The sequence below is a fragment of the Poecilia reticulata genome, linkage group LG4 (genome assembly GCF_000633615.1).
Source record: "Poecilia reticulata strain Guanapo linkage group LG4, Guppy_female_1.0+MT, whole genome shotgun sequence".
NCBI lineage: Eukaryota > Metazoa > Chordata > Actinopteri > Cyprinodontiformes > Poeciliidae > Poecilia > Poecilia reticulata.
Genome location: NC_024334.1, coordinates 22,208,109 through 22,233,172, shown reverse-complemented (window position 1 = coordinate 22,233,172; position 25,064 = coordinate 22,208,109). Strand labels below are relative to the sequence as shown.

Below are 25,064 nucleotides of genomic sequence, written 5' to 3'. Positions count from 1 at the left end.
AGATGCAGTAATTATAGAGAGCAGATTAAAGACATTCACTGCATAAAGTTTAAAGAGGACAATCGGTCAGTGGACAACAACCTGGGCTCCTCTGACCAAGGGTGGCATCACAATCTGAGAGTTGTGTTTGGACGGGACGTGCTGTCCGCCCCGCACTAAGGGTGGGGGGATCACCGTGCCTGAGCTACGACCCGTCACCTGAAAACACAATAATGATGATATTTACAAATAATAGTGATGAAAACCCTCAGGTAAAAGGATAAAATACACAAGTTTTAGAATGAGTACTCGAGGTGAGGCCATACCTGAAGGGGTCCTTTACTGGATGTCATGCTGCCTCGCACTAGAGGAGGAGGAGTGGCCACTGAGCCGCTCGCCTGAACACAGAGTGTGGTTTAAGAAGTTAAACAACCCTGGCAAAATAAACACCATAACTTGGTTTCTATAAGGTAGCAGTTTTATAATATAAAAAAAATCATGACTTAGAAAGTGGGTTCAAATTGATCAATTTAAATTGCTATATTTATGTCTAATATTCACATAAAATATGTCCTGATCCAGATCCTGAGTATAGTTGGGAATCCCAATCTGGGCTTTTATATAAATGATCAGTATTTCTGAATAAACTTAACTACGGATATGTGGTGCTGTGAATGATCTTATCTGCCACTTTCCACAAAGACATGCAACTGTCATCTGTGCAGCTAATTTGAATTAAAAATAAAGACGATATTTAATTAATCTAATCCAGACACGTCCATTTTGTGGCCCACTGGCTCATCAAACGCAGAAATGTGAAATCTGCATGTGAATCAAATACACTGCTGTTGGGTTGGGGGTGAGGGAAGCATTTTCTTTTGTAAACAACATCTTAAGTTTCCTGATTTTGAAAATAAGCGCAGCGCTCCGGGCAGGGCACGTTTATAGGAAGCGTCTGCACTGATAAATAAAGATATGCCTCAAGGCTGAAGAATAATAACAATAACCAAGAAAGATTCACACAGGAAGTAGAGTTTTCAAACAGGACACAGCCTGATGTGAGTAAATGACCTTGAACTATAACACTACGACGTTTGCAGAAAAAATTTAAAACTCCTCTTAGAAATTAAATTTAAATTGTAAAAACAAACAGAAATGTATCTTTTATTATAAAATATATACAGTGTTAAGCCAATAGTTGGGAGACTCTGGGTGGATTACAGATATTTATGAGGCCCTTTGGGGAAAATTGTTTATTTCCATTTTAACAAACCTTTTATTTTTCACCATTCATAACGTTCACAGAGAAAGAGGGCTTAAGTCCAGATGTAGTGCTTTGCTTGTATGACGTTACAAACAAAGCACTACATCTGAGAATCAGACGAAAACTCTTTTTGCAAGTTTTGACTACACATGAAAAATAAATATATAACAAAGAGGAAACATGCTAGCATGAACAACTTCACAGAAGTGCTTTGCATAAAAAAAATTCAAAGGAAGTAAAACTGAATTTTACTGAAGACTACAATTGTGCTAACTCAGATACATCTAGAGAAACAAAAACATGTTTATCAGAGACTTCTATTAGAACAAAATTATCCTTTGCTGCCAAACCAATAGAGCCGTGTCCAAAGTGTCGAAATGGCCAAACAAAAACGAGTTTCATCAACTGAACACAATCGCAATACTACTGTAATTCGACTGTTGCTGCGAAGTCAAATCACAAAATGCCCCGTCTGAAATTATTTGGAGCTGTACTGGGGATTAAAAAAAATCCTGATCAGGAAATCTCTATTTTTCATTCCATTAAGAGTCGGTAAAGGATTAGAACAAGAACTACGTGTTCTGCGGTGAGCTAAAACCCTTATTCAGAATGGCACAACACAGTGAAAGCCTCTTAATGTTGCAAACTTTGCTCTCTTTGCTGCTTACCTTCTGTACAGTGCTTTCCTTCTGGATCTGGCTTTGTCGTAGTTTCTTGAGGAGAACCAATTTGGCTTCTTGGAGCCTCAGTTCCTCCTTGAGCTGTTTTATAATACTTTCCCTTTCCTCAGGTGAGCTCTTCTGCACATATGACAAAAGAAAAGAAGAAAAAGAAATGCGTTGATACCAAGTTATTTTCTGGGTGTAGTGAAGCCCAGCTTTTAAATCAGTTCAAGATAATAAATAACATACCAGACGACTGTCTAACAGTCTTTTTAGTGGCTGCAAACGCATTTTTAGTCAGTAAATACGGCAAAACTACCATTACATTTTAAAGTTCTGTTTTCCTACCATGAGTTTATCTGTGTCCGTCTTCGTGAAGCAGTGGCCGTTCATGACGGGACTGGACGGCTCGTTGTCTGATAAAACAATCACATCATCTGGAGAAGGCGGCTGTTGTTCTTTCTTAATGTCACTGAAGGAAGAAACGAGGATAATACATGCTTATTGTTAAACAAATAATTATTACATTTTATTATGCATTCATAAACAAAAGACCAATTGCAGCCGATTTTAAGTTTAATTAGTTTTCCTGAAAGTGTAGCATTGTTGCCATGCGTTGAAATTGTGCTTTGCAATAATCCTTTGCCTTGCATCATACATAGAAATGCTAGTGTCCTATGCATGATGTGTTGTTTTGTTTAAGGACATACTCGGATGGACCGAGGGAATCAACTGTAGCTGTTTTGGCGTCTGACTTTGATGGTTAATTGGAGGATTCTTAGTACTTTCAAAGCTTGTGTAAAGACCGTTTAAACTGGTTTCAGAGTCGTTTTGCAAGTTCACAGCCAATCCATGGAGAATCATCACTTTATCAAACATAACTTAGTCGCAGTTATGCAACAAAAGATGTACAATGCCTGTCACAATACGCAGTAAGTCATTTAATCGCATGATAACATTAAAAATGCTCAATTTCCATTCTGATGATTGATATTTTGTGAAGGGCAGTTTTGTTTGCAGAGGCTTTATAATCCATTTTATTTATGGTTTCTGTTGTGTTTTGATTTCCATTTTATTCATTGTTTTTGGTTGTTGTATTTTATTTAGAATATTTAAAATATCTTCCAGTTCCAGCAAAAATTTTTTACTGTGGCAGACCTATGAACAAGTGACATTTGATTAATTTTGTCTCGTTTGAACAAAGTTGTCCATTATGAACTTGTAGCTTTGTCTTGAATCCAGTAGATGGCGTTATTGAATTGTTATCCTGCGAGCCTTGGGTGCAAATGTGTGCAGGAACACACAAGAAGACATGTACCAAGAGATCAATAATGGGGTAATGGCGGCAGAGGAAGAATACAACCACCGATTATATCCAGCGTAAGGTAGCATCAACAGACCAGCTGTGCTCTCCCTTCTGGGAGCACAGGGACTCAGAAAGCAGCAATCTAATGAACTAAAGTGTAGAACTGGAACTGAAGTGAAAGCTGGAGACCTTTGTTAAGTGCATAATGGCTTTTCCTGGCGACTAAGCAAAACAAAGGTGACTTACGGCATGTTATGTTCGCAATCGAAGGGAAGGGGCGGGGGGACAAGTGGCAGTAGCGGAGAGATGGGTGAAGGGGGGACAGGGGCAGGGGGGGGGGGTCACAGTAATGTTACAGAACATGAACAACTGCTGACCACTGTAGATAAGCCGAGTTATGCAAAATAGCTTTCGGTATGCTAGCGTCTGTGACATCGGACTCCGACGTCTGCATCATGCTGTGCAATTATTCTCCATCAAGTTGTGTGGAAGTTCAGTCCCTGCCAAGCAAGAGGTTCCAGGGTTTGAGGCAAGACCCGTTTTGTCGCCCACGCAGGGCCTCACCCCGCTCCTGCTCTACCTCTATGGCAAGGCCCGTGGCCTAGCTGCGCCGTTGAAGCCTGGGCCTCGGCTCTCCCCTCCCTCCCAGCTGCCGACGCCAGAGTCACAAGCGGAGCGGAGCAGAGGTCGGCCCGAGACGCTGGAGAGGGTGACGGCGAGCGGTGGGGGGGGGGGAGGGGAATACATGGCCAGGAGCCAACCTATTGTGTACACTCACTCTCACTCAGTCACCACTTCACACACCCCTCCCCCAACCTTACTTGTTCATCTTTTATACTCCAACTCACTGAGTCAGTTCTTCTGGAGGTTTTTTTCCCCTCTTCCTTTTGCTCACCCCGGAGTCGCGTCTCTGCTGCCCTCTCAACGGCTCCTCTCAAGAGACGTCAATCTAAGGCCAATAAGGTCTCTCCAGTGTGTGTAATGGAGTACTTTCCTTATGTGTTGAACTTAAATGTGAAAAGAAAAACTGATCTTCATGAAGTTCTGCTTTTCAAAGACATATTACACCTTTGAGCACAAACAAACCCCGAGAGGAGCAGCTTTGTTTACATTCTGCCCATAAAATAAAAACAGCAGTCAGAGGAACACAGTAAGCACCATTACTGAGGATTTGAGTGCTTCCTAACATGCCGCAAAACCTTCAAGGAAAACCCTGCGCGTTGACCGATGTGGCCTCATTACCGACATGACGCGGCCTAGCTGATGAAGGTTGCTACCATCTATTGAGAACAGCTTACACAAGCGTCACAACACATGGCAGCTTGGTTATGTAAGGTCCAGTGTCTCTGCATGCCTCGGCTTCCCCAGATTGTAGCTGTACGCTGACCCCCCTCCCATGGTAGGATTTTGCTGATTCAGTCGTTTTGAGGTGTAGCTGGATCTACAAAATCAGAGTGCAACGTAAACCAGCCCGGAAACCAATTCCAGCTCTTTAAGGGAACGAAACAGCTTGGCGCAGGTTGGTTGAAATATTGACAAAACACTGTAAAGCAGAAGTCTAGTATATAATGGAAAGCCTCAGTTCAGTTACTGTACGACTGTCTGACACAGTTTGAAGCCGAATTGAACTCTGTCATAAAAACTTTCCACAAAGCTGAGCTTCGATGACAAAGGCCACCGTATAAACCATCAAAATAATCACTTTGCAGAAAGGAAGCACGTAAACACTGAAAGAGGCTAAAAGCTGGGGCCAAAGGTGACACTCGTCTGTAATTATGCGGTAATGCAGCAAAGCCCAACACACTCACTATTCAATCACCCCTCTGTTCCACTTAAACTGTTATCATATCACTGTGCGTGTGTGTGTGTGTGTGTGTGTGTGTGTATTTATCTCTCTACCAAATACACATCACATGACATCAGGCATTTCTCTGTGTGGTCATGTGACACACCCACCACTCCTGCTGGCCCCTCCTTCCTCCAACTGCTCCTTCCAACGTGGAAACCATGGCAACGGCCAGTTGGAACCAGTTTGTGACACATAGCCTTCATTTTGTGAGAAGTGCGAGGCAGAGTTCAGGTGCTGCTGTGGGAGAAAATGGAGCCTGGGCCTTTAGGAGCCTCAAAAGTTTTCAGAATGGGGGCAGGCTGCTGGCAACCACACACCGACTTCCTGTATGACTCTTGTCAGACCACTCGCTCTACTGCAATTTCAGTGAGAAACCTGAAACTCCAAAAGACGCAGCTCTATGCAAAACACCCCGCTGTGCGTGCCTGCACACAATCCAGGGCCCATCGTAGCATACGTGGGGCCTTGCCCTTTATAACAGGGAAAAACATAAAAATACATACAATTGCCTCAGGTGTCATAGAATTCAAAACGTTGATTCAGCCTACCAATCTACAACTGTATCAGCAAGGTAGCCTTGTTGGCGACAAACATGACGCAAGAAGGATTCTAATGTTTCTTGCAAATGGTGGTAAAGGGTTGTGGAGATAATTGACCTACAATGTAATATCAAGGCCCAGAGATTAGGAAAAGACTGCTACTGGTCAATGTTTAATGCATTAGATGGCTTCAAATGTTGACCGCTCTCTAAAAGAGTCTAGACATGGACTGGTTTCTGATATACAAGTATGCTAAGGTTATGTAGTTTTAATTTATTGCATTTCTTGTAAGCCAAGGTTGTAAACTTTTGCAGTTTAAAAACTTTCACCGACTCCTACTGCGCTTCACAAGATACCAGAGAAAGCACCAGAGCAACCAGTGTTGTGCCTGAATGTGCAGAGCTCAAATAAGCTGCAAGGTCCCTTTACCTAACCTCTCATGTTGATGTGCACTGCCGGTCAGCTGGCTGAAAAAAACGAGGGTGGGTACTACACTTACCCCTTACCTTCAACTAGGCCTGGTATGGGTTCTCATAGGTTGAAATATAACTAACATGATATAAACTGCTTTTATTCAACATATCAACTATAGTTTTAAAATGCTATTTTTTAATAGAGCGATAGATTGAACGCCTTTCCTCACCATGAAGTTGTTGTATGCATGAGAAAAGTTTTGTAGTCTCCCTTCAGCCAGCTGATTGGCAGTGTGCTGCAGTAAGTGGAGGAAGGACAGGACTATATGTATACACCGTACTATGCGTTTTATACAGTCCAGAAATTCCCTGTTATTCTGGCACTTTCTCCAACATCCTATTAAATGGTTTGGAAAAAAAACGAACGCACCACCCATCACTCTTTTAACCCATTTGATAACTCTAGCTAGCAAGCTTTGGGGAAAGTGTCTGTTAGCCTAACTCAGGATTTATCCAAGCAGATAGCTTTACTATCCATTCATCCATCATCTTCCACTTATCCAGAGTTGGGCTGCATAGGCAGCAGCCTAAGCAGAAAGGCCCGGCTGCTCCAGGGGAATCCCAAGTTTTTCCCAAGGCGTTCTCAGGTCAGCCTAGAAAAACAGACCCTCCACCGTGTCCATAACCCTGCTAATTATCCAATTATTCTCAGCTATCTCAGTTCTACTTTTATAAACACCTAAAAGCTATAAATTTCTGACCTTGAAAAGTAACACTAAATTAATGCATTTTCCCTTTTCCAAGTTTATAAATTTCCATATAAATAAATTTTTAAAAAACGTTACGGAACCCATTACCAGTAATTATCAATATGTTGGATTTTTTTTTTTTTTTTTGCAGCAGGTGTAATTGTTGTTTTTCTCCTAAAATTGCTTTGTGTTGTTTATTTCTGTTTTGTAGTTTTGTGTCAAAACATTGAAATCTTTGAATTTGCACTCAAAGTTGTGCTGCAAAAATGTAATGCCAGCTCATGTCCAACATTAATACAATCACGTAAAGTACAGTATGTTCTGTTTACATGACAGTGCAACACCCACGATGAAACCAAAACCCAACAGACTATTTTCCTCGTCTCACCTTTTGGATGTGCTCATGTCCACGGGTTCGTCTCCAGTCTGTACCTCCAACTTGATGGTGGCCTTCACCTCCCCAGTTTTCAGAATGCTGGCTGCAACCTTAGCAGCCTGCTCACTCTTCAGCTTCATGCCCTCAGCTGCAGGTCCCACCAGGGCCAGCGGGGCCCCAGCTGCATCACCTCTCTCCAGCTTTACCCGCTTGCCGTCCATGTCCCCCGGGGAACCGCCAAGAGCTGCATGGTCCCTCTCCAGAGCTCGCTTCTGGCTGCGCGTTTGACGCACCGCCTCTTCTGACATGGCTGCTCTCACCCTGGAGATACAGAAGGAACAAACAGTTGCAGCACTCTGTTTATGTATTCATAAAATACAGACAAGCAAACAAAAGAGGTAGGCTAGGTATAAAAAAAAAAAAAAAAAAAAAGGAAACGGTGAAGAGATTGTTGACTTGAAATCAAGACTGAGGGCGAGCATTTCTCATTTGGCAAACATCATCAATATAACAAAATGCTTCAGCACAACAGAAGGAGTCTTATAAGCCAAGTGAGGTAAAATATGGCTCAGGGTACATTTCACTGAAGTGAAAAAGTATCTGAAAGTGAGTCAATTAGATAAAGCCAGCAGTGCCAGGCCTCGACTTAGCAGTGACACTGACCTGAGTGGCTGTCTTAAACAGAGGCAACAAAGAGTCCTGAAGGTGATTAAAGATGCTAAACCAAATCAGCTAATCTGCAGTTTGAAACAAAGCGTCACATATAGGGCTGGCTTTGGAGCACTCAGTACTTCAATGACAGTTTGCAAAAGTCAAACACATTATAGTACATTAATTTAGATCCAATACAATTGGAGAATAAACACAGAGAGAGAGAAACATACACAGCATTTGATTTAATCAAGATTTTCTTCACTTAATAAATAAGTGATTATTGTAACAGAAGCTGTCTTGATTTACTAAATTCTATTGTGGGAAGAAAAACTCATTAAAATACCCCAAGGATGCAATATTTGAAGTTTTACTTTATTTCTCTTAAAAAACAATCAAGTCTTATAAATGTATTAGATCTACGGAGTTCTTAAAATTTCCAACAACTACCATCCTAAACAGGTGCAATGCCAGAAAAGGTTTACATACATTGAACATTCTCATTCTTTCGTCTGGTCGTGACAGTCTGGGTCAGATGGTTGATATTAGTACTAGGTTTAGAAGATTCTTGGTGAGGTTTTCTAGTCAAAGAAGACTAACTATTAAGTATTTTGGTAAAAGCATCATGCTTAGCGTATCCTTTGTTGTCAATACACTGAATCCAAATTGGTCAAGTCCCTATAAAATCAGTAGTTGAAACCATAAAGGTGTTGCAACAAAATGTTCTCATACACGCACAACAATGAGCTTCTGGAATGACCCTGACCAAAACTCTATTTAAAAACTGAAGAGTGCCAGAAAACAAACCAACTTAAATGAAAACCTGGCCCAATTCTTTCAGAGTACAGCAAGAGAGCCACTAAGATTTCAGAATACAGAGCAGAAGGTGATTATCATTAGCGAAACTTTCACACAAAGCGAACAAATAGTCACGCATTAGAGATGAAGCAAGAACTCACATCCTCACTTTATTAATTCATGATGTGTCACATAAAACGTGTGTTATTTGGAAACATTCTGCGCACCGATAAGTGGATACAACTCCTGAACACATTATGAGCAATTTATGAGAGGGAAATCACTTCCTTGAAAAACCAGTTCTAACTGGTCCAAGATGGAGGGAGCACAGAGGCCGAACCAACCCAGAAACAAAGTGGCAAGAATTACAAGGAGAACACGGGACAAAACTAATTCCAAATCACAGCTGCAACAAGAAGCCGAGCCCTCGTACCAAATTATCTCATCTACATTTAGGAATATTTATCTGTAGAGACTAATGTAAAGCAGAGAGTTGGGAAAGGAAATCTGAAAATACGCCAACAATTATTGTGTTGATAATAAAAACAGTAAGCTAATGTCTGGGATGTTTGTATTGGGCTGCAAAGCATGGCAGTCTACTGAAAAGAGAAACCTAGACTACAGGTTATCATAGGGCCCTTTGAGTTATGTCTCATTAATATTAACTGTTGCAGTAAAACTGCCGTTTAATGGCCAAAAACATTCAAAACAAAACCAACTTAACTCAGGAAAACATTCAGGCCTGCTGACAGGAAAAGTTTGCAGTACTTAGAAAGGACCCAACTCTGTTACACAGCTAGGACAGATGTGCCCTGCTGTACCATGCCTGAATACAAAGAGCATCTATCTACCGGAGATGACAGCTTGTGTGTGGGAGTGTGTTGCACACGACACTGTAGAAATCAAACTTAAACCAAGATACAATTAAGTAATGGCTTCACAGTCAGTTTGCACAACATTGTGGTGAACTATGGCAGATTTAAGAAGCAGAGAACCAACTCTCAAAGCTAGACATTCGAATCGCCACGTGACCAGAAAAACTGCAGCCACTAGTTTCAAGTTGAGACACGTGGCTACCTTTGTCCCGGAAGGAAAGGACAGACTGCAAAGCCCTGAAGTATTAGATGTCCCGATAGGGAGCATTTGCGTATGCTACAAAGTGAGATGATTGCACTTGAAAACTAATGCGGCCTTTGTGTGCCATTGCTGGTTTACTTATTCAAATAAATTGTCCAAAGAAACACCTGCGGCTCATTCAGACGTTAGGCGTACAATGCCTGCTATTAGAACCGAGTGATTTCATACACTAGATGGAAACTCAAAGCATTTTCTCATCACTACAAAAAGCGCCACCAGGCCAGGATCCATAAATCCTCTTCTGTGTGGATACCGCTACCAAGTGAAAAACACTCAGAATTAGCCACTTTCACAATCACTGAAATGTTTTAATGGCTGTGGTTTATATGTGGCGTCAGAGAGAGACAGAGCCGACACCGGGAGGACTGAATGGAGGAGGAAAAGTTGCTACATTATATTATTCTAAACTTTGAATCTCTGTCTGCATTTGGAAATGTTGGTGCCTACCAGGAAAACCCCAAGAGTTTAAAGGGAAGAAGTTATGTACTTCAGACAATTAATAATGTCAATCAAACTAATTATGCCAATTGCTAAGATGATAAAGACAATTTAAAATGTTAACTACATAATTTCTTTTTTACAAAATTTGTGAAACACGTCTTTACAGTGTTGTTGCAATAAATAATTCTTGCACAGAAAAAAAGAAAAAGGTAAATATTTTGAATATTTTTCTGATATCTACCAGTGTTATTGTTCTTAAATAGAAACCAGAATCGACTAAACTAAACATCTGCATGACAAACCTTAACCACAAAATATATGGAGATGCATCAATCAGGATTTTAACGGCATTAGTCAGGCTCGCTCTGTTCTGGTTGAAAAAATAAAAAAATCAAACTCAAACATCAAACTGGCAAAGAACTACAACTACAAACTTCTAAAGCAACCAAGCAGCAATAGTCTTGGCAACCTCAAGCTCTTCTATGCGCCATAAAAAAAACAGCAACTGACCCTATAATCACACTAAGAGGTTTGATTTGTCGGCTGTCAAGTCTATAAAAGAGTTGAGGGGAAAATGAAACCTGCAACCAAGAGAGGCTGATTTTTCAGGCATATGGTCTTCCGTTTATGTCCGAAACACTTGCAACCGAAGGGAATTGGTGTGTGGATGTCTGCTTACATTAGAGATTGAGCATATTATCAATGAAGGGATGTCGTTATTTTCATGAGATGCTCGCCAGTTTGCCCCTCATTCCCCTCCCGCCCTTTGTGTAAACAGTTAAGTTTCCTATTTTTTTTTCTTTTTGAATGAAACTTGATCGTTTTTCACAAGACTGACCCAACCAAAAGTCCTAAAATTAGGAAGAACACCAAGAAACTGGTGGTGGAAAACAACAAGGCAATAAGAGTTGCAAAATACTTGAGGGTCATAATGTTTTTAGGGGTAAGTAGATTTGTTCAGCTGCCTAGAAACTTAGGGTGCGTTCACACTGCAGCCTGAAGTGACTCAATTCCGATTTTTTGGCAATTCCGATTTTTTTGCCAGGGCCGTTCACACTGCCAGTRAATGCGACCTGTATGTGTTCTGCAGTGTAAACGGGCAAATGACCTGAAAGTGTCCCGCATGCGCAGTAGAGGGCGCAATAGCGTCAGCGTTCTGCCAACCGCCATAAAAAGAAGTGCTCAGTGTTTGCGGGAGTAAACATGGAGGCTAACTTGGAGCTTAGCTTACACATTTGACGTTGTTATCCGGCCGGAGCAGCATATTAACAACTTAATTCTCATACAGTCCGTCATGGTTGTTGTTTTTCCTTCCCACTTGCGCGTATCAGGACACAGAATAGTGAGTTTTGTTGAGAATCAGTGACGTTCAGTTCGGATGAATGCGACCTGGACGTTAAGTCGCATTTGAATCGGATACGTATCGGATATGGGTCACATTCGAAATAGAATCCGACCTGCGCTGTTCACACTGCCATGAAAAGATCAGATACAGGTCGCATTACGTCAAAAAAAATTGGAATTGGGTCACTTCAGGCTGCAGTGTAAACACACCCTTAAAGAACATTTTAAAAAAACTAAAGAAACAAGCTATATATTGAGACCTATGTATTTGTGAATCCACAGCAAATGTTCCAGCAGCATGTTGAAAGTAAAAAGAAAATCTACTAATCAGCTGTCAGAGGATGTTGAAATCACAGGTTAAGGGTCACATTTAACTGTCTGCAAACAATTAAATTTTCAGGGAATTTTACAGCATGAACAGCTTTGTAAACTCAGTTCTTTATGGATTAAACCAGGGTCTCCACTTATAATTCAGATGTTTTCTTTCTTAGATGAAAACAAAGAAAGAGAAACCTTGCCTGAAGAAATTTTTCAGCCATCCCATCTTACATGAAATAGTTAGGAGCATTTAAATTTAGCAAAAGACAGCAATCAATGACTACCTTATTCTCTGTGTAAATATGGGAAATTTCTATGAGCAATATACATCTAAAGTAAGGCATGCGTGTTGATTGTCAGAAAGTGTCTATAAAGAGCCAGCAATGCTAAATGTTTAAAACACAAGTGGAACTGTGGCAAACAAGGCTGGAAGAGGACATGTGTTTATCATGCTACCATGGACAGCGAGGGCCTTATAAATGGGCCTTATTCTCAAAATTCTGTTTTATTTTCTGCCAAATTCCGCTTTTTCTAAATCCCATTTTAGCCATATTTATTAACCCAAAAAGTACATAATTATGCAATGGATGGGAAAAAAAAGACACATCCTTAGCTAGGGTTCAGTATCTCATATCAAATTAAAAGCTGCTGTGGTTCAACAGAACATTAGTTTTATAATATTCAGTGTTTCCCTCATTTTTTTAAGAACTCAAACATTATGTGCAAAAACTAATATCTTTTTTGTGACATAAAAGAAAACCTCTCTTTTAAAAATGCTCTAGAATTGAACTCGATATCAATATACTTATTACATGCAAAAAAAGAAAAAAACGTGTAAGAAGTAAAAGTTTGTGCACGTTTCCATAATAATCAAGACCTTTGTTCATATTTTCCCTTCCATCTGTCATAGGAATCTCCACCATCCGTGTTTTGCTGTGGATTCCGGTTTGTTTATTAAATTCAATGATTCAGTCCGCATTTTCCGCATCGCAGTAATCATGGGGCCCTAGATACAGCTGCAGTATAAAAAAAGCCCCAAACCGATGGTGAGACAAAGTAACAAAAACTCTGTAAATCTAAGCTGAGCAGAAATTCATATAAGCTTAAACCACACAGGACATTTATTGTTCTCTGAAAGGAGCCCGCAGCCCAAATGAAATCTCCAACATCCTTGAGTACAGTATAGCAGGATAAAAAAAATGCTTGCCTAAAAGTAAATGGAAATCTGTGACCTCAGCTGACACTCCGTGTTTTACCCTCAGTCGCTCTCCTTTTGTGTCCAGCAGCTTCGCAGAGAATGGATCAATGGCAACGGCTCAACCCCTCAGGTAGACCGCTCGCCGCTCATCTCCAGCGCCTTAACGACCCCCCCACTGGGACTGGACGCAGCCCATGAACACATTAACAGCCATTTTAAAGACACACAGGCTTCTTGGCTGTGTCCTTAGGGTTCAATACAAGGAGAAACAACAATTATGTCGTCCGATAGAGATGCCACAAGTATGAATTATTATAGCCCAATAAAAAGACAACAGAGCACCAACTCATTTTTGGGTAGCTAAGCAGCGCTGGTCTTTATTATATTGATTTAATCCCTCATACTGACCAGCTATCCAACAGGACGATGCGTCTGTGTGATTATTTTAAATTTAAGGCGACAGCTAACAAATCATCACAACTAATTATTTTTTTTTTTCTGTACTGCCTGCTCAACATTTTAAATGTCCAATCCTCTTTATGAGGTGATCAGAAAACAGGATTTTTTTTTTTTTATAGATATACTCTTAATAATAACAAAAAAGATCAGACTACTTGTGCTGGTTTGATCACCAGGGTTGGAATGGGGGCAGGGACCCAGCTGAGGAGGTGCCATGGTTGGGGGAGGGAGAAGAACGCAGAGCGCATGTGGTTAGCTGAGCCATAATCTAACTGTACCCAAGTGAAGAAAAAAGAAGAAGAAAAAAAAAAACTCTTCCTTGTCTTCTCTTTCTCACTGACAAGCTCACTCTCCATCTTACCCCTCCCTGTCTCTCTTTTCCTCTCTCTCCCTCTCTCTCTCTCTAACACACACACAAACACACACTCCTTGCTCGCTTGTTCTGTTCTAGGCTTGGCCAGCCCAGAAGTCTCCGAGTGTGCGTGTGTGTGTGTGTGCGCGTGCATCTGCGTGTGTGTGTGCCCCTACTGGTTGTGTCCCGAACGCCAAGGGTTAAGCCCCTGCCATTTTAACGCCACTGACAGATCAGACCATTAGGGTGTTACCTAACAAAATGGAAGCCTTTAACCCTGAATCTGCCAGACTGTCTCTTTGTGTGTGTTTGTGTGTGTGTGACTGTGTGAGTAAATGAGAGCCGGAGCTACACAGAGTGTATCTGTGTGTGCGCATGTCTCCACCTGGATTCTCCCCCAGCAACATGACGACAACGAAACACCAGCAAGACCAGGAAGTATGAAAAACCCCTGACTTCTGTACATGATCGCATAAAACTGCTGGTAGACACACGGCCACATTTAACCACAAGAGCTCACTTGTTTGCATCACACAGACACACTCGCACCTCATGTAACCTCCTCGCATAACGTCTAATCTGGATTACAGCAGACACATGTAGAACTGCAGCAGCGTTGCGCATCTATTGACCACCAATTAAACGGTATTAAGGTGACAAAACTCACATAAAATACTGCTCATCTCGTCTCTCTGTATCATTCTACACTATAATTGTACAATCCCTAGATACATTTTCAGCCACAAGTATTTACAATCCACAATATAAAAGAACAGTTAAACATTGTCAAAAATCTAAGAAAGGGCTAATCTCAAATTTCGGCCTAATTGCTTCCAAATGGTCCCTCTGTAATCCTGTAAAACCAGAAGCACATACCCTCATAGAAACTGGAGGGCCAGGACACACGCAGACTGCTATCAGATTACATTTCTTAGAAATGGATCTAAGCAGGAAGTGACCAGAGCAAAGAGGGGGACCTCTGGGAGTCAAACAAAACCGTATAAAGAGACATCTCAAGACAGAAAACACGAAACTAAGAATTACACACAATGTTAGTGACAATTGCTGCATATTCCTGAGATTAGACGAGGCGTCTTAAGTTTCAAGTGGCTCTCCATCAGATGGGGTCAGTCGAGATTAGACCATCACAAGAAAATTTCCAGAAGAGTAAAAATGTAACGATGAGATTAAGGCCAGTCCATTCAGAGAAAATGAGAAAAACTGATCAGACACAAAAACTGAGCATTTACTAGATATGAACTCTTTCTACTAATAATTATTTTAACTTATAAGGAGAATATACTGCAATGACACTGACAACTGTGGATTTTCAAAACAGTAAACAGTTTTGATAAGTGGAAGCAGACCAAGGGAGGTACTAGAGACAAAACAGAATTTAGCTTCTAAATATGTCCCTAAACATGTGTATGTAGGCTTTGTTTTGGTTGCTGCGTCAAGTTATTTTGGATTTTCTTGATTGCCTAATATGCTTTCCTCCAGCATCAAACACTTGGCATCTAGAACAGGCTCCCACTCTAAACTAGTGCTTAGAATGGGATGTAAAAGAGCAACCAAGGATTTCTTCCTTCATCTGATACTTCTAGCTTCCATATTACACCATTTCATCACAACCTCCACCATCATCCACTGATCTGAGATCAAGTTGAAGGGGTGATGGGTCCAGGAGGGAAGGTCAGACATCCATCTCCCCATTGACGTTCCCCAGCTCTTTCTGGGGGATACCAAGGCCAAAAGAGATGGCTATTCCGACCAGGAAGTTCTCAGTCTTCCTTGGGGTCATAACTGGGGTTGCACAATATATATTTCAAATACGTCAATGTCGCAATATCACTGTGTGCAATATTCATATTGCAAAGAACAGCTTGGTGTTCAAAAACTTGAGGCCAATACATTCCAAGTGTTGTGAACTTGCATTTTTGATGCTAATGTATCAGTTGGGCTGCAGGACACACGCTCACTGCAGACACAGAGACATTGTCCAAAAGCCTAAAAGGTCACTGAGTGTAGGAAGCACACACGAGAAAGAGAGGAAAGAAGACAATAGGCATGATTTACAACTGATATGATTGCAATATTTGACATTATCTCAGTTGATAGATTTTCTAATGTTGTGCATCCCTATAGTCACAACCCAGGTGGAAGTCCCCAACAAACCTCCAAACTAAAGTTTGCTATATGAAGCTGTACCAATGTATTCACAAGCTACAGTTTCAAAATCTCACACTTTTCTGTCAAATGATGCCTGGTTTTTACAGTACTAATAATAAAATGGCAAAGAAAATGCTGAACCAGAGAAACAAGAGTTTTCATTGGTTTTATAGAGCATAAGACAGCTGCTACACACTTCTGGTCATCTAGCTGAAATAAAATGTCCAATAGTTACTGTTTCTCTAGAGGAAGACACTTTCTGTTTGGAAATTCTGACAGTCATGGAAAAAAAAGACATTGATGGTGTGGAAAGAACAAAAGGACAGCCCAAGCTGCTATTAGGGCAACATTTTACAAAGCTAGTTATCCAACTACAAACATAAAAAGGATAGAATATCCTGCTTAATAAAAAAACATTAGATTGAAAACCAGTATTAAAATCTAGCATTCTATGGAAATTCCTTTGGTCCACTTGTCTGGTCCGGACCAAAGGCAAACTTTTTTTCGTGTTTGTTGGTTTGCTTTCAAGTTGTGCTTTTTTTTTTTTTTTTTAAATAAATGACCTATAATTTGTAAACAAAGCAATGTGGTAGATGGTTACTGATCCACAGAAATGATGCAAGGATCGAGGGGGTCAAGAGGTTGAAATCAGCTGCAGGACAAAAATGCAAACAAAATTTAGAAATAATTTCTAATACACATAATACTAGTCAATTCAGGAAATACCAGTTGTGCTAAAAAACAAAAAACCAAAAAGAAAAACCTGAATGCTTACAAAACTAAACCAATGCATGACTTCTATTTATTGCTGCAAGATAAAGAATCTTGTGATGAGGTTATTAGTGGTAAATATTGTGTTGACAAAACCCACTGATCTGCTGATCAAGACTGTGTTACTCATGGATAAATACTAAATTAGCATGTAAAAAGCAAGTTCACAACAATCGGAATATACACTGCTCAAAAAAATAAAGGGAACACTTAAACAACACAATATAACTCCAAGTAAATCAAACTTCTGTGAAATCAAACTGTCCACTTAGGAAGCAACACTGATTGACAATCAATTTCCCCTGCTGTTGTGCAAATGGAATAGACAACAGATGGAAATGATTGGCAATTAGCAAGACACACTCAATAAAGGAGTGGCTCTGCAGGTGGGGACCACAGACCACTTCTCAGTACCTATGCTGTCTGGCTGATGTTTTGGTCAGTTTTGAATGTTGGTGGTGCTTTCACACTCGTGGTAGCATGAGATGGACTCTACAACCCACACAAGTGGCTCAGGTAGTGCAGCTCATCCAGGATGGCACATCAATGCGAGCTGTGGCAAGAAGGTTTGCTGTGTCTGTCAGCGTAGTGTCCAGAGGCTGGAGGCGCTACCAGGAGACAGGCCAGTACACCAGGAGATGTGGAGGAGGCTGTAGGAGGGCAACAACCCAGCAGCAGTACCGCTACCTCCGCCTTTGTGCAAGAAGGAACATGAGGAGCACTGCCAGAGCCCTGCAAAATGACCTCCAGCAGGCCACAAATGTGCATGTGTCTGCACAAACGGTTAGAAACCGACTCCATGAGGATGGTATGAGGGCCCGACGTCCACAGTTGAGGGTTGTGCTCACAGCCCAACACCGTGCAGGACGCTTGGCATTTGCCAGAGAACACCAGGATTGGCAAATTTGCCACTGGCGCCTTGTGCTCTTCACAGATGAAAGCAGGTTCACACTGAGCACATGTGACAGACGTGACAGAGTCTGGAGACGCAGTGGAGAGCGGTCTGCTGCCTGCAACATCCTTCAGCATGACCGGTTTGGCAGTGGGTCAGTAATGGTGTGGGGTGGCATTTCTTTGGAGGGCCGCACAGCCCTCCATGTGCTCACCAGAGGTAGCCTGACTGCCATTAGGTACCGAGATGAGATCCTCAGACCCCTTGTGAGACCATATGCTGGTGCGGTTGGCCCTGGGTTCCTCCTAATGCAGGACAATGCTAGACCTCATGTGGCTGGAGTGTGTCAGCAGTTCCTGCAAGATGAAGGCATTGAAGCTATGGACTGGCCCGCCCGTTCCCCAGACCTGAATCCGATTGAGCACATCTGGGACATCATGTCTCGCTCCATCCACCAACGTCACGTTGCACCACAGACTGTCCAGGAGTTGTTGGATGCTTTAGTCCAGGTCTGGGAGGAGATCCCTCAGGAGACCATCCGCCACCTCATCAGGAGCATGCCCAGGCGTTGTAGGGAGGTCATACAGGCACGTGGAGGCCACACACAATACTGAGCCTCATTTTGACTTGTTTTAAGGACATTACATTAAAGTTGGATCAGCCTGTAGTGTGTTTTTTCACTTTAATTTTGTGTGTGGCTCCAAATCCAGGCCTCCATTGGTTAATCCATTGATGATTTTTGTGTGATTTTGTTGTCAGCACATTCAACTTTGTACAGAACAAAGTATTCAATGAGAATATTTCATTCATTCAGATCTAGGATGTGGTAATTTGAGTGTTCCCTTTATTTTTCGAACAGTGTATTAGCCTGCAATTAAGCCACTCCAAAATCTCCTTTTTGATATGAATTTTGCACACACTTATATTGTGATAATATATCCTCAAGATCCTGTGGCGCCTTACTGTCATAAATATAAAAATGAACATATTGCTGAGACAACACATTTAATGAAGCTGCTGACATGCAAAAATCAAAGCAACTGCTACACCAAAAATGAAACGACTACAAAAATATTTAAAAAAAGTTTAACAAATAGCTCGTTTGCCTGCACAAGAATCTTTGAAATCATAGGAAAAAAAAACATTTCTATTCCCTTTCAAGCCACTTTGGTTAACTGACAAAGGACAAGATGATGTATATTTAATGTGGGACAGTAGACAGTATTTCACTACTAGCTTTCTGTAGAACTAACATTAAAAAAATTAAAATAAAAATCACACCTTGTGTCATTAAAAATAATAGTTATCCTTTCCAGAAACAAAAAAAGTCATTTTTAATTAGTTGGATTTAGTATTATTTAATTAACACCATTGACAAAACATTTGAGCTGCACGTAAACCTAATGTAAAGGCGGTGAGGTAAATCATCACTGCCAGTACAAGAAATGCATTACCTAAGATCATAATTTACTAAATAAGTACATAAAGGCACATGATCTGAAGCTGCCATCCCTTTAAAAAAAACAAAACAACATGGAGTGTCTGATGGCTAAAAAGGACAGGCTGGTCACATTGTTAACACACATGCTTGACAAAACCCAACAGGGTAAACAAGTAATAGTCAGGGCAGCTACGGTTTAAAGACCTTCCCGGCTTCTGCTTAAAGAACCGCCCCAGGCTTTTGGGTGGTTATTCCTGTCCAATACATCTACTCCTGTCGTCTGGTATCTGGAGGAACTGTCAGAAAGGGAGTTTCTCAGATAGCATGAAAACATTGTAAATCAGCAAAGTTCTGCTTGGGTGATATAATAGAACAGGATGTCAGAGGTGGTAAAGAATTGGTGCTCTAAAAAATGCCAGGAAAGTCTAAAAGTTTAATACAAGTACGCTTATTGTGACATGTGAAATATTTTCTATACTCGGAATCATGAAAGGTGAACACCCTTACTAGATAACAATAGCGATGACTAGTAAAGAAACGAACAAAGAAATACCCATGTTCATGCTTGGTATGACACCAAGACAACACTAGTAGGTAGTTTGTTTTTCACTTGTAGAAAGAGAATTTAGTTTTTTTTTGTTTTTTTTAATCGGTGACATTTTAACATAATCTGAAACTGTCTAAGCTAAACTGTGACATGTAGTCTAAAGAAGTATAATAAAATACCATGATGAGGGAGGAGGAGGGAGGAGTTACACATTTAAGAACATATGCTTTCATATCAGCTATAGTGAATAAGGAGTAAGGCACACGTGCCATAATTAAGATTACATAACAGTAGGATTAAAATCTATATTACATTTCAGATAAGAACATTTCCAGTATTCATACTCCTTGAATGTTTTTCACACTTTTGCTACGTAGGATCACACACCCGAAGTGTTTTCTTAATGTGACAGATGAAAATAAAGTAGCACAAAATTGTTAAGTGGAAGGAAAATGATACAATGTTTCCAATATATTTTACAACTAAAAGGTGTAGCCAGCATCTCTATTCGATCCACCTGAGTCAATGATTCATAGATCCACCCATCATGGTGATTACAGCTGCCAAGTACTTCTGGCAGATGTCTTTACCAGCTTTGCACATGGAAATGCAGAACTTTTTGTCCATTCCAATTTGCTATAAAAAAACCCCCTCAAGCTTACTCAGACTGGATGGGAACATCAATTTACAAGTCTTGCCACAAAACCTTAGTCAGATTTAGGTCTGTACTTTGACAGGGCCGTAAAGTGCCCAGGTCTAAACCAGACTTGCCCACTTTACGGTTCCTGGTCACCATCCGGCCCTTTAGATTTTTCATTGCCTGGTTTTAAGATTTTTAAGTGGAAATTAGAAAGACAGGAATTGCTGAATCTAACGGCAAACATTAAGAGACACTATGCAAATGCAGGACAATTGCAATAGTAATTCATGTTAAATAAAGATAACGATTCAGATTGTCAAAATGGTGGGACACATCTTATCAATGAGTTAGTTTTTATTGTAGCAAGGACGTAAAAGTGATATTAGTAGTTTATTATCAAATATACACTTCGAAAAAAGATCCAGACAATAGTTTGGCCTTCTACCATAGTGACAGATACGTCGATGGGTCAAAATAATAATAGATTTTATTTATATCTTTAGATCTCAAGGGGCAATAATCACCCAACTCTTGTTCACTTGTAGCTCTGATTCTACATTTAGTCGCTGTCCGTCTTGTCACTAACTTTCATCAGCTGCCTTGTTTGGCTAAAGAAAAGCATCCCACAACATTACGCTGCCACCCCAATGCTTTAAAGTGGGGATAATGCATTTATTGTGATTTGTAATTCAATTTTCTTCTTCAGACAGTGTTCTTTTAAGTACACCATAGAGTCTAAATCTGGTCTCATCTGATCAGATAACATTCTTCCACATGTTTGCCACAAAGTGTTTCAACATTCTGCTTTTTATTTTGTATTTATACAAAGGTTAAACACAGATTGACTATTTCCCAATTGAGTGAGGGCAATTGCTTTATATTAAGGGAAATCAGCATAAAAGGGGAAATACAAATACCTGACACACTTCAATTTTTGTAAAGCATTAAAAAACAAAATTGAAAGCATCTGCTTACTTTCACTTCAGTCACTCCCTACTTTTTGTTCCCCTGTCACATAAAATATATTGATTATGATTGTAACATTAAAGACGTCCAAAGGGGTGATAATATTTTTTTCCAGGCACCGTATAAGCCAGATAATCACAACAGCAAGTGAATAACCATGGAAATAAATGCGGAAAATAATAATTAGTCAACAATAGAAAACATATCTGTAAGTTAAAGTTTTAATCAAGATGAATAACAGAGCATCAGAAGTCATGTCTGTCTAGTTACATCACTCTCAGGGGAGTTACTCCCCCCGTCTTTCTTATTTTACAAGAGGCACCCCTCCTCAGGCAACTCCAAGGCGCATCATAAAATGCAAAGCGACACATGTCCTCTTTCACCAGCCAAGGGTGCCAACTGTCTGCCTGATCTAAATAGAGGACACTTGCTCAGAAGAAAAAGTGATAAGCAGACTGCTGTTCATCTCACAAAAAACATAACTGAAAGTCAGAATTGCAAAACTGACATGACCTCTTGAAGAACAGGCCGGGACCTTTGATCGGGAGCCAAGTAGAAATAAGATGACTGCTTAAAGCAACCTGAAAAAAACACAACTAAGAAAGTCACTATAATAGAATAACAATAATGGCGTAAATTAAGAGGCATGTCTCTACTGATATACTTCCGAAATTTTTGACCTCAACAGGCACTGAACAGTGTAGTAACTAAAAAGACCATGTCGACTTGGCATTAGGTCTCGAATTTGTATCATGCTACACAAACCTTGCTTTTCTAGTAAAACAAAAGTAGGAATTTAGATGTCTCACTAAAACCCCTACCAAAGCGTGGGTGATTGCTACTAAGCTGTCGTGGACAGACAGACACACACCGGCCAAGGCACAATCGTCCACCATTACGCCTCCATAAAGTCCCTTCACGCTTGAGCTAATCTGACAAAGTTATGAGATCAATGGTTTCTGGAAGCGCAAAAGAATAAATCTACAATTAGGAGAAACCGCAGACTTATAAATGCCTGCTGACAACAATAGTAATACTGTTTAAAAACTTAAGTGACGCTACTTAAGCCTCGGAAGAGCGGATGCCTGTGTTGAACTAACCCATCAACAACAACAAGCTATCGGATGCTAACGTTAACTTGGCTTCCCAACAACAACCTGTCCATCTGTCCGGCTACCAAACCAGAGGCTACATAAATCCAGCTACCAGCCCACAATGGTCCTCGGCGGTTAGTTGTGATACCAGGTGTAAACCAGGAGCTTGTGCCCCTTTAAGAAGTGATAATACATATCATACAGTTTAGTCTGGGTGTTTCTACACCTCCAAATAGCGATACACGAAAGAGACAATGAAACCGACCCCGTTTCGGAGAGCAACGGGGTAGTACAAGACGAGCTAACATGCAAGCTAAGTTAGCCTGCTAACGCTAATTCTCTGGTCTGCACAAACAGTCCCTGGATGTGTTCACGAATAATTGAGCGTTAATTACACAGAGAAATGTCATTTTTGGCTAAATCATTTTTGGCTTCAAATTAGCACATACAGTAATTAACTTTCATTATGTACTAATGCCGGTGCAGGATGAAACAAGTGTGATAGGAAAAGTTTGTTTTATTTTGCTCCACTTTTGAGGCTTTGCTCCTGGCAGTCCGTCCTCGGTAGGTGTGTGTGTGTGAATGTGTGTGTGTGTGTGTGTGTGGAGCCCAACGACACACAAACTGTTACCTTGCACGTTAGCGGAGATCAAGCTATGCTAGCTAGCTTAACTTGCGTTAGCCGAGCTAACACCGACAGAAAAAAACTTCCGTCACCGTCACGTTTTAATTGGAAATTATGATCTCGAATAAGATTACAGGACAACGAAATAAAGTTTCACGAACTTACGGAGTATATAGGAGGAGCCGGGTCGAGTTCCCCCGCGGTTTTCACTTGTTTGGCGTCAGTATTTAGCTGGCTTTGGCGTAAAAAAATCCCGGGGATCCCCTCTCTTCTGTCCGCTGCCACTCCGGTTGCCAGATAATGTAATGAGCCACCACAGGCGGCGTCATGCTGCGTTCATACACACCTCGGAAATGATAAGTGCTGCGATGGAAGGAAAAAAGATATGTTCTGGAACGACTTCACGGAAGTGACTGAGGAGTAGGACTAATACATTTTTACGAATGCTTTGACTTTGGAGTTTGATATATTACACGCATGTCCATTTTTAATGTGCATCTTCTTCTTATATATGCATAAATAAAATTGCTTCTGCTGTTAGTAATTAATTGAGTCACATAATCTATTTACAGTTTTGACACAGGATAATTCGTCCCGGTCAACAGGTAGCCTATTTAATGTTACGCCTCTTCATTGTATAAAAGATAAAATAATATATATTTTCAACTCGAATCATGTACTGTCTTTGCAAGAGCTCATTCAATAAAGTTAATGTTTTTTTTTATAAATATATTAATTCATTTAGAAATGTCTGGGTGAAAGAAAGCTGTTCAAACCATATACAGTTTAAAAAGTTTGCCCCTGTTCTGCTGTGACATAAACCAGATAATGCAATAAGGCATCAGTTTCCGTCTTGTGTTCCTTTCTGCTTGAAGGCATCTAAAGGCATGTATTTGAACTGCACTTTTACAAGATATAGTTTTTTGGAAAAGCACACAACCTTTTCACATTTTGTCATGTTGAAATCATAGAAATGTCTATTTTAATAATTTTAATGCACAGTAGTGCAGGGAATAATCGAGTGGACAAAACATGTCACATGGTTTCCAGTTGTTTTTATAAAGAACTGAAAAGTATGTCATGCATTTGTTTTTCAGCCCCCCACTCCAAGTCAGCACTTTGCAATAAAAGCTTTAAGTCTTTTGGGGGCATGTCTACCAGCTATGCACACATAAAGGCCGATGTTTTCAGATATTTTTCTTTATGAGAAATTGTTCATTGTCAGAGTTAGGGTTAAAGATTGCCTGCGAATCGCAATTTTCAAGTTGCCACACATTCTCAGGAATATCTAGCTGTCCTCTTTGGCTTGGTAATTCAAACTCATGAATATGGTTTCCATTGTAGCTCGGGCTGTATGTTTTATGTTCCATGTTCTCCAGAACTGTCTTCTTGACCCATAAAGCTACTTTTCCACTGTAACATACGAGACCTGGCTCTAGTTGTTTTTTCCAGGTACAAGTACTTGGTATTAGATCTTTTCTTAGCCTCTAAGGGCTCCAAGTGAGCTGAAGATGTGACTTCAAAAAGTTGATGGTCACTGACTGGCTTGAGCAGTGGTGTCCAAAGTCAGTCTTCAAGGGTTGGTAAATGTTTTAGTTCATGTTCTTGTTCAACACACCTGGATTAAATGATGGATCACAAGCAGCCCTTTGTAAAACTTTATAACATTATGAGGACGCAGTTGGACTATTTATGTCAGTTTTGTTGACGCAGGAAAACTGGTCACTGAGGAGCTGAAGACAATTGGCCTTGACACTTGGTCACTATGCAAGAATATTATACAATTTTAAAAAATGACCAATTTTTTTTAAAATTTACAATAGTAATCGGGCATTTTCCAGGCAGATAAGGCCATTTTATAAAATAATCAAGAAATGGCATCACTTTCAGTTATTATAAAAATGCTGTAAATATCAAACACGACAAAAGAAATTTGACTTCGTAATTTGAGGCCTTGAAATTTGGCATCCGTCTCTTTAAGAAGCTCCTATTTCTGACACTTTGCCTTTAGCACATCGTCACAACGATGCTTCTCATTACGCCGTTTATAACCATTCTTAGAAGAATTGTACTGTCCATACAGG

The 25,064-nt window shown here is 40.5% G+C and overlaps 1 protein-coding gene across 1 annotated transcript in view; it reads right to left on the bottom strand.

Annotated features, from left to right (window-relative positions):
- Nucleotides 1-23,344, bottom strand: part of gatad2ab (GATA zinc finger domain containing 2Ab) — a 25,868-nt gene extending 2,524 nt beyond the window's left edge. The window contains exons 1-6 of the mRNA XM_008407230.2: nucleotides 23,146-23,344; nucleotides 7,150-7,458; nucleotides 2,254-2,377; nucleotides 1,912-2,043; nucleotides 306-377; nucleotides 74-198 (exon numbers count right to left, since the gene is read on the bottom strand). Of these exons, the coding sequence (XP_008405452.1) occupies nucleotides 74-198; nucleotides 306-377; nucleotides 1,912-2,043; nucleotides 2,254-2,377; nucleotides 7,150-7,445 (749 nt within the window). The 5' untranslated portion in view covers nucleotides 7,446-7,458; nucleotides 23,146-23,344. The remainder of the gene's footprint in view (nucleotides 1-73; nucleotides 199-305; nucleotides 378-1,911; nucleotides 2,044-2,253; nucleotides 2,378-7,149; nucleotides 7,459-23,145) is intronic.
- Between the last annotated feature and the right edge of the window lie 1,720 nt (nucleotides 23,345-25,064).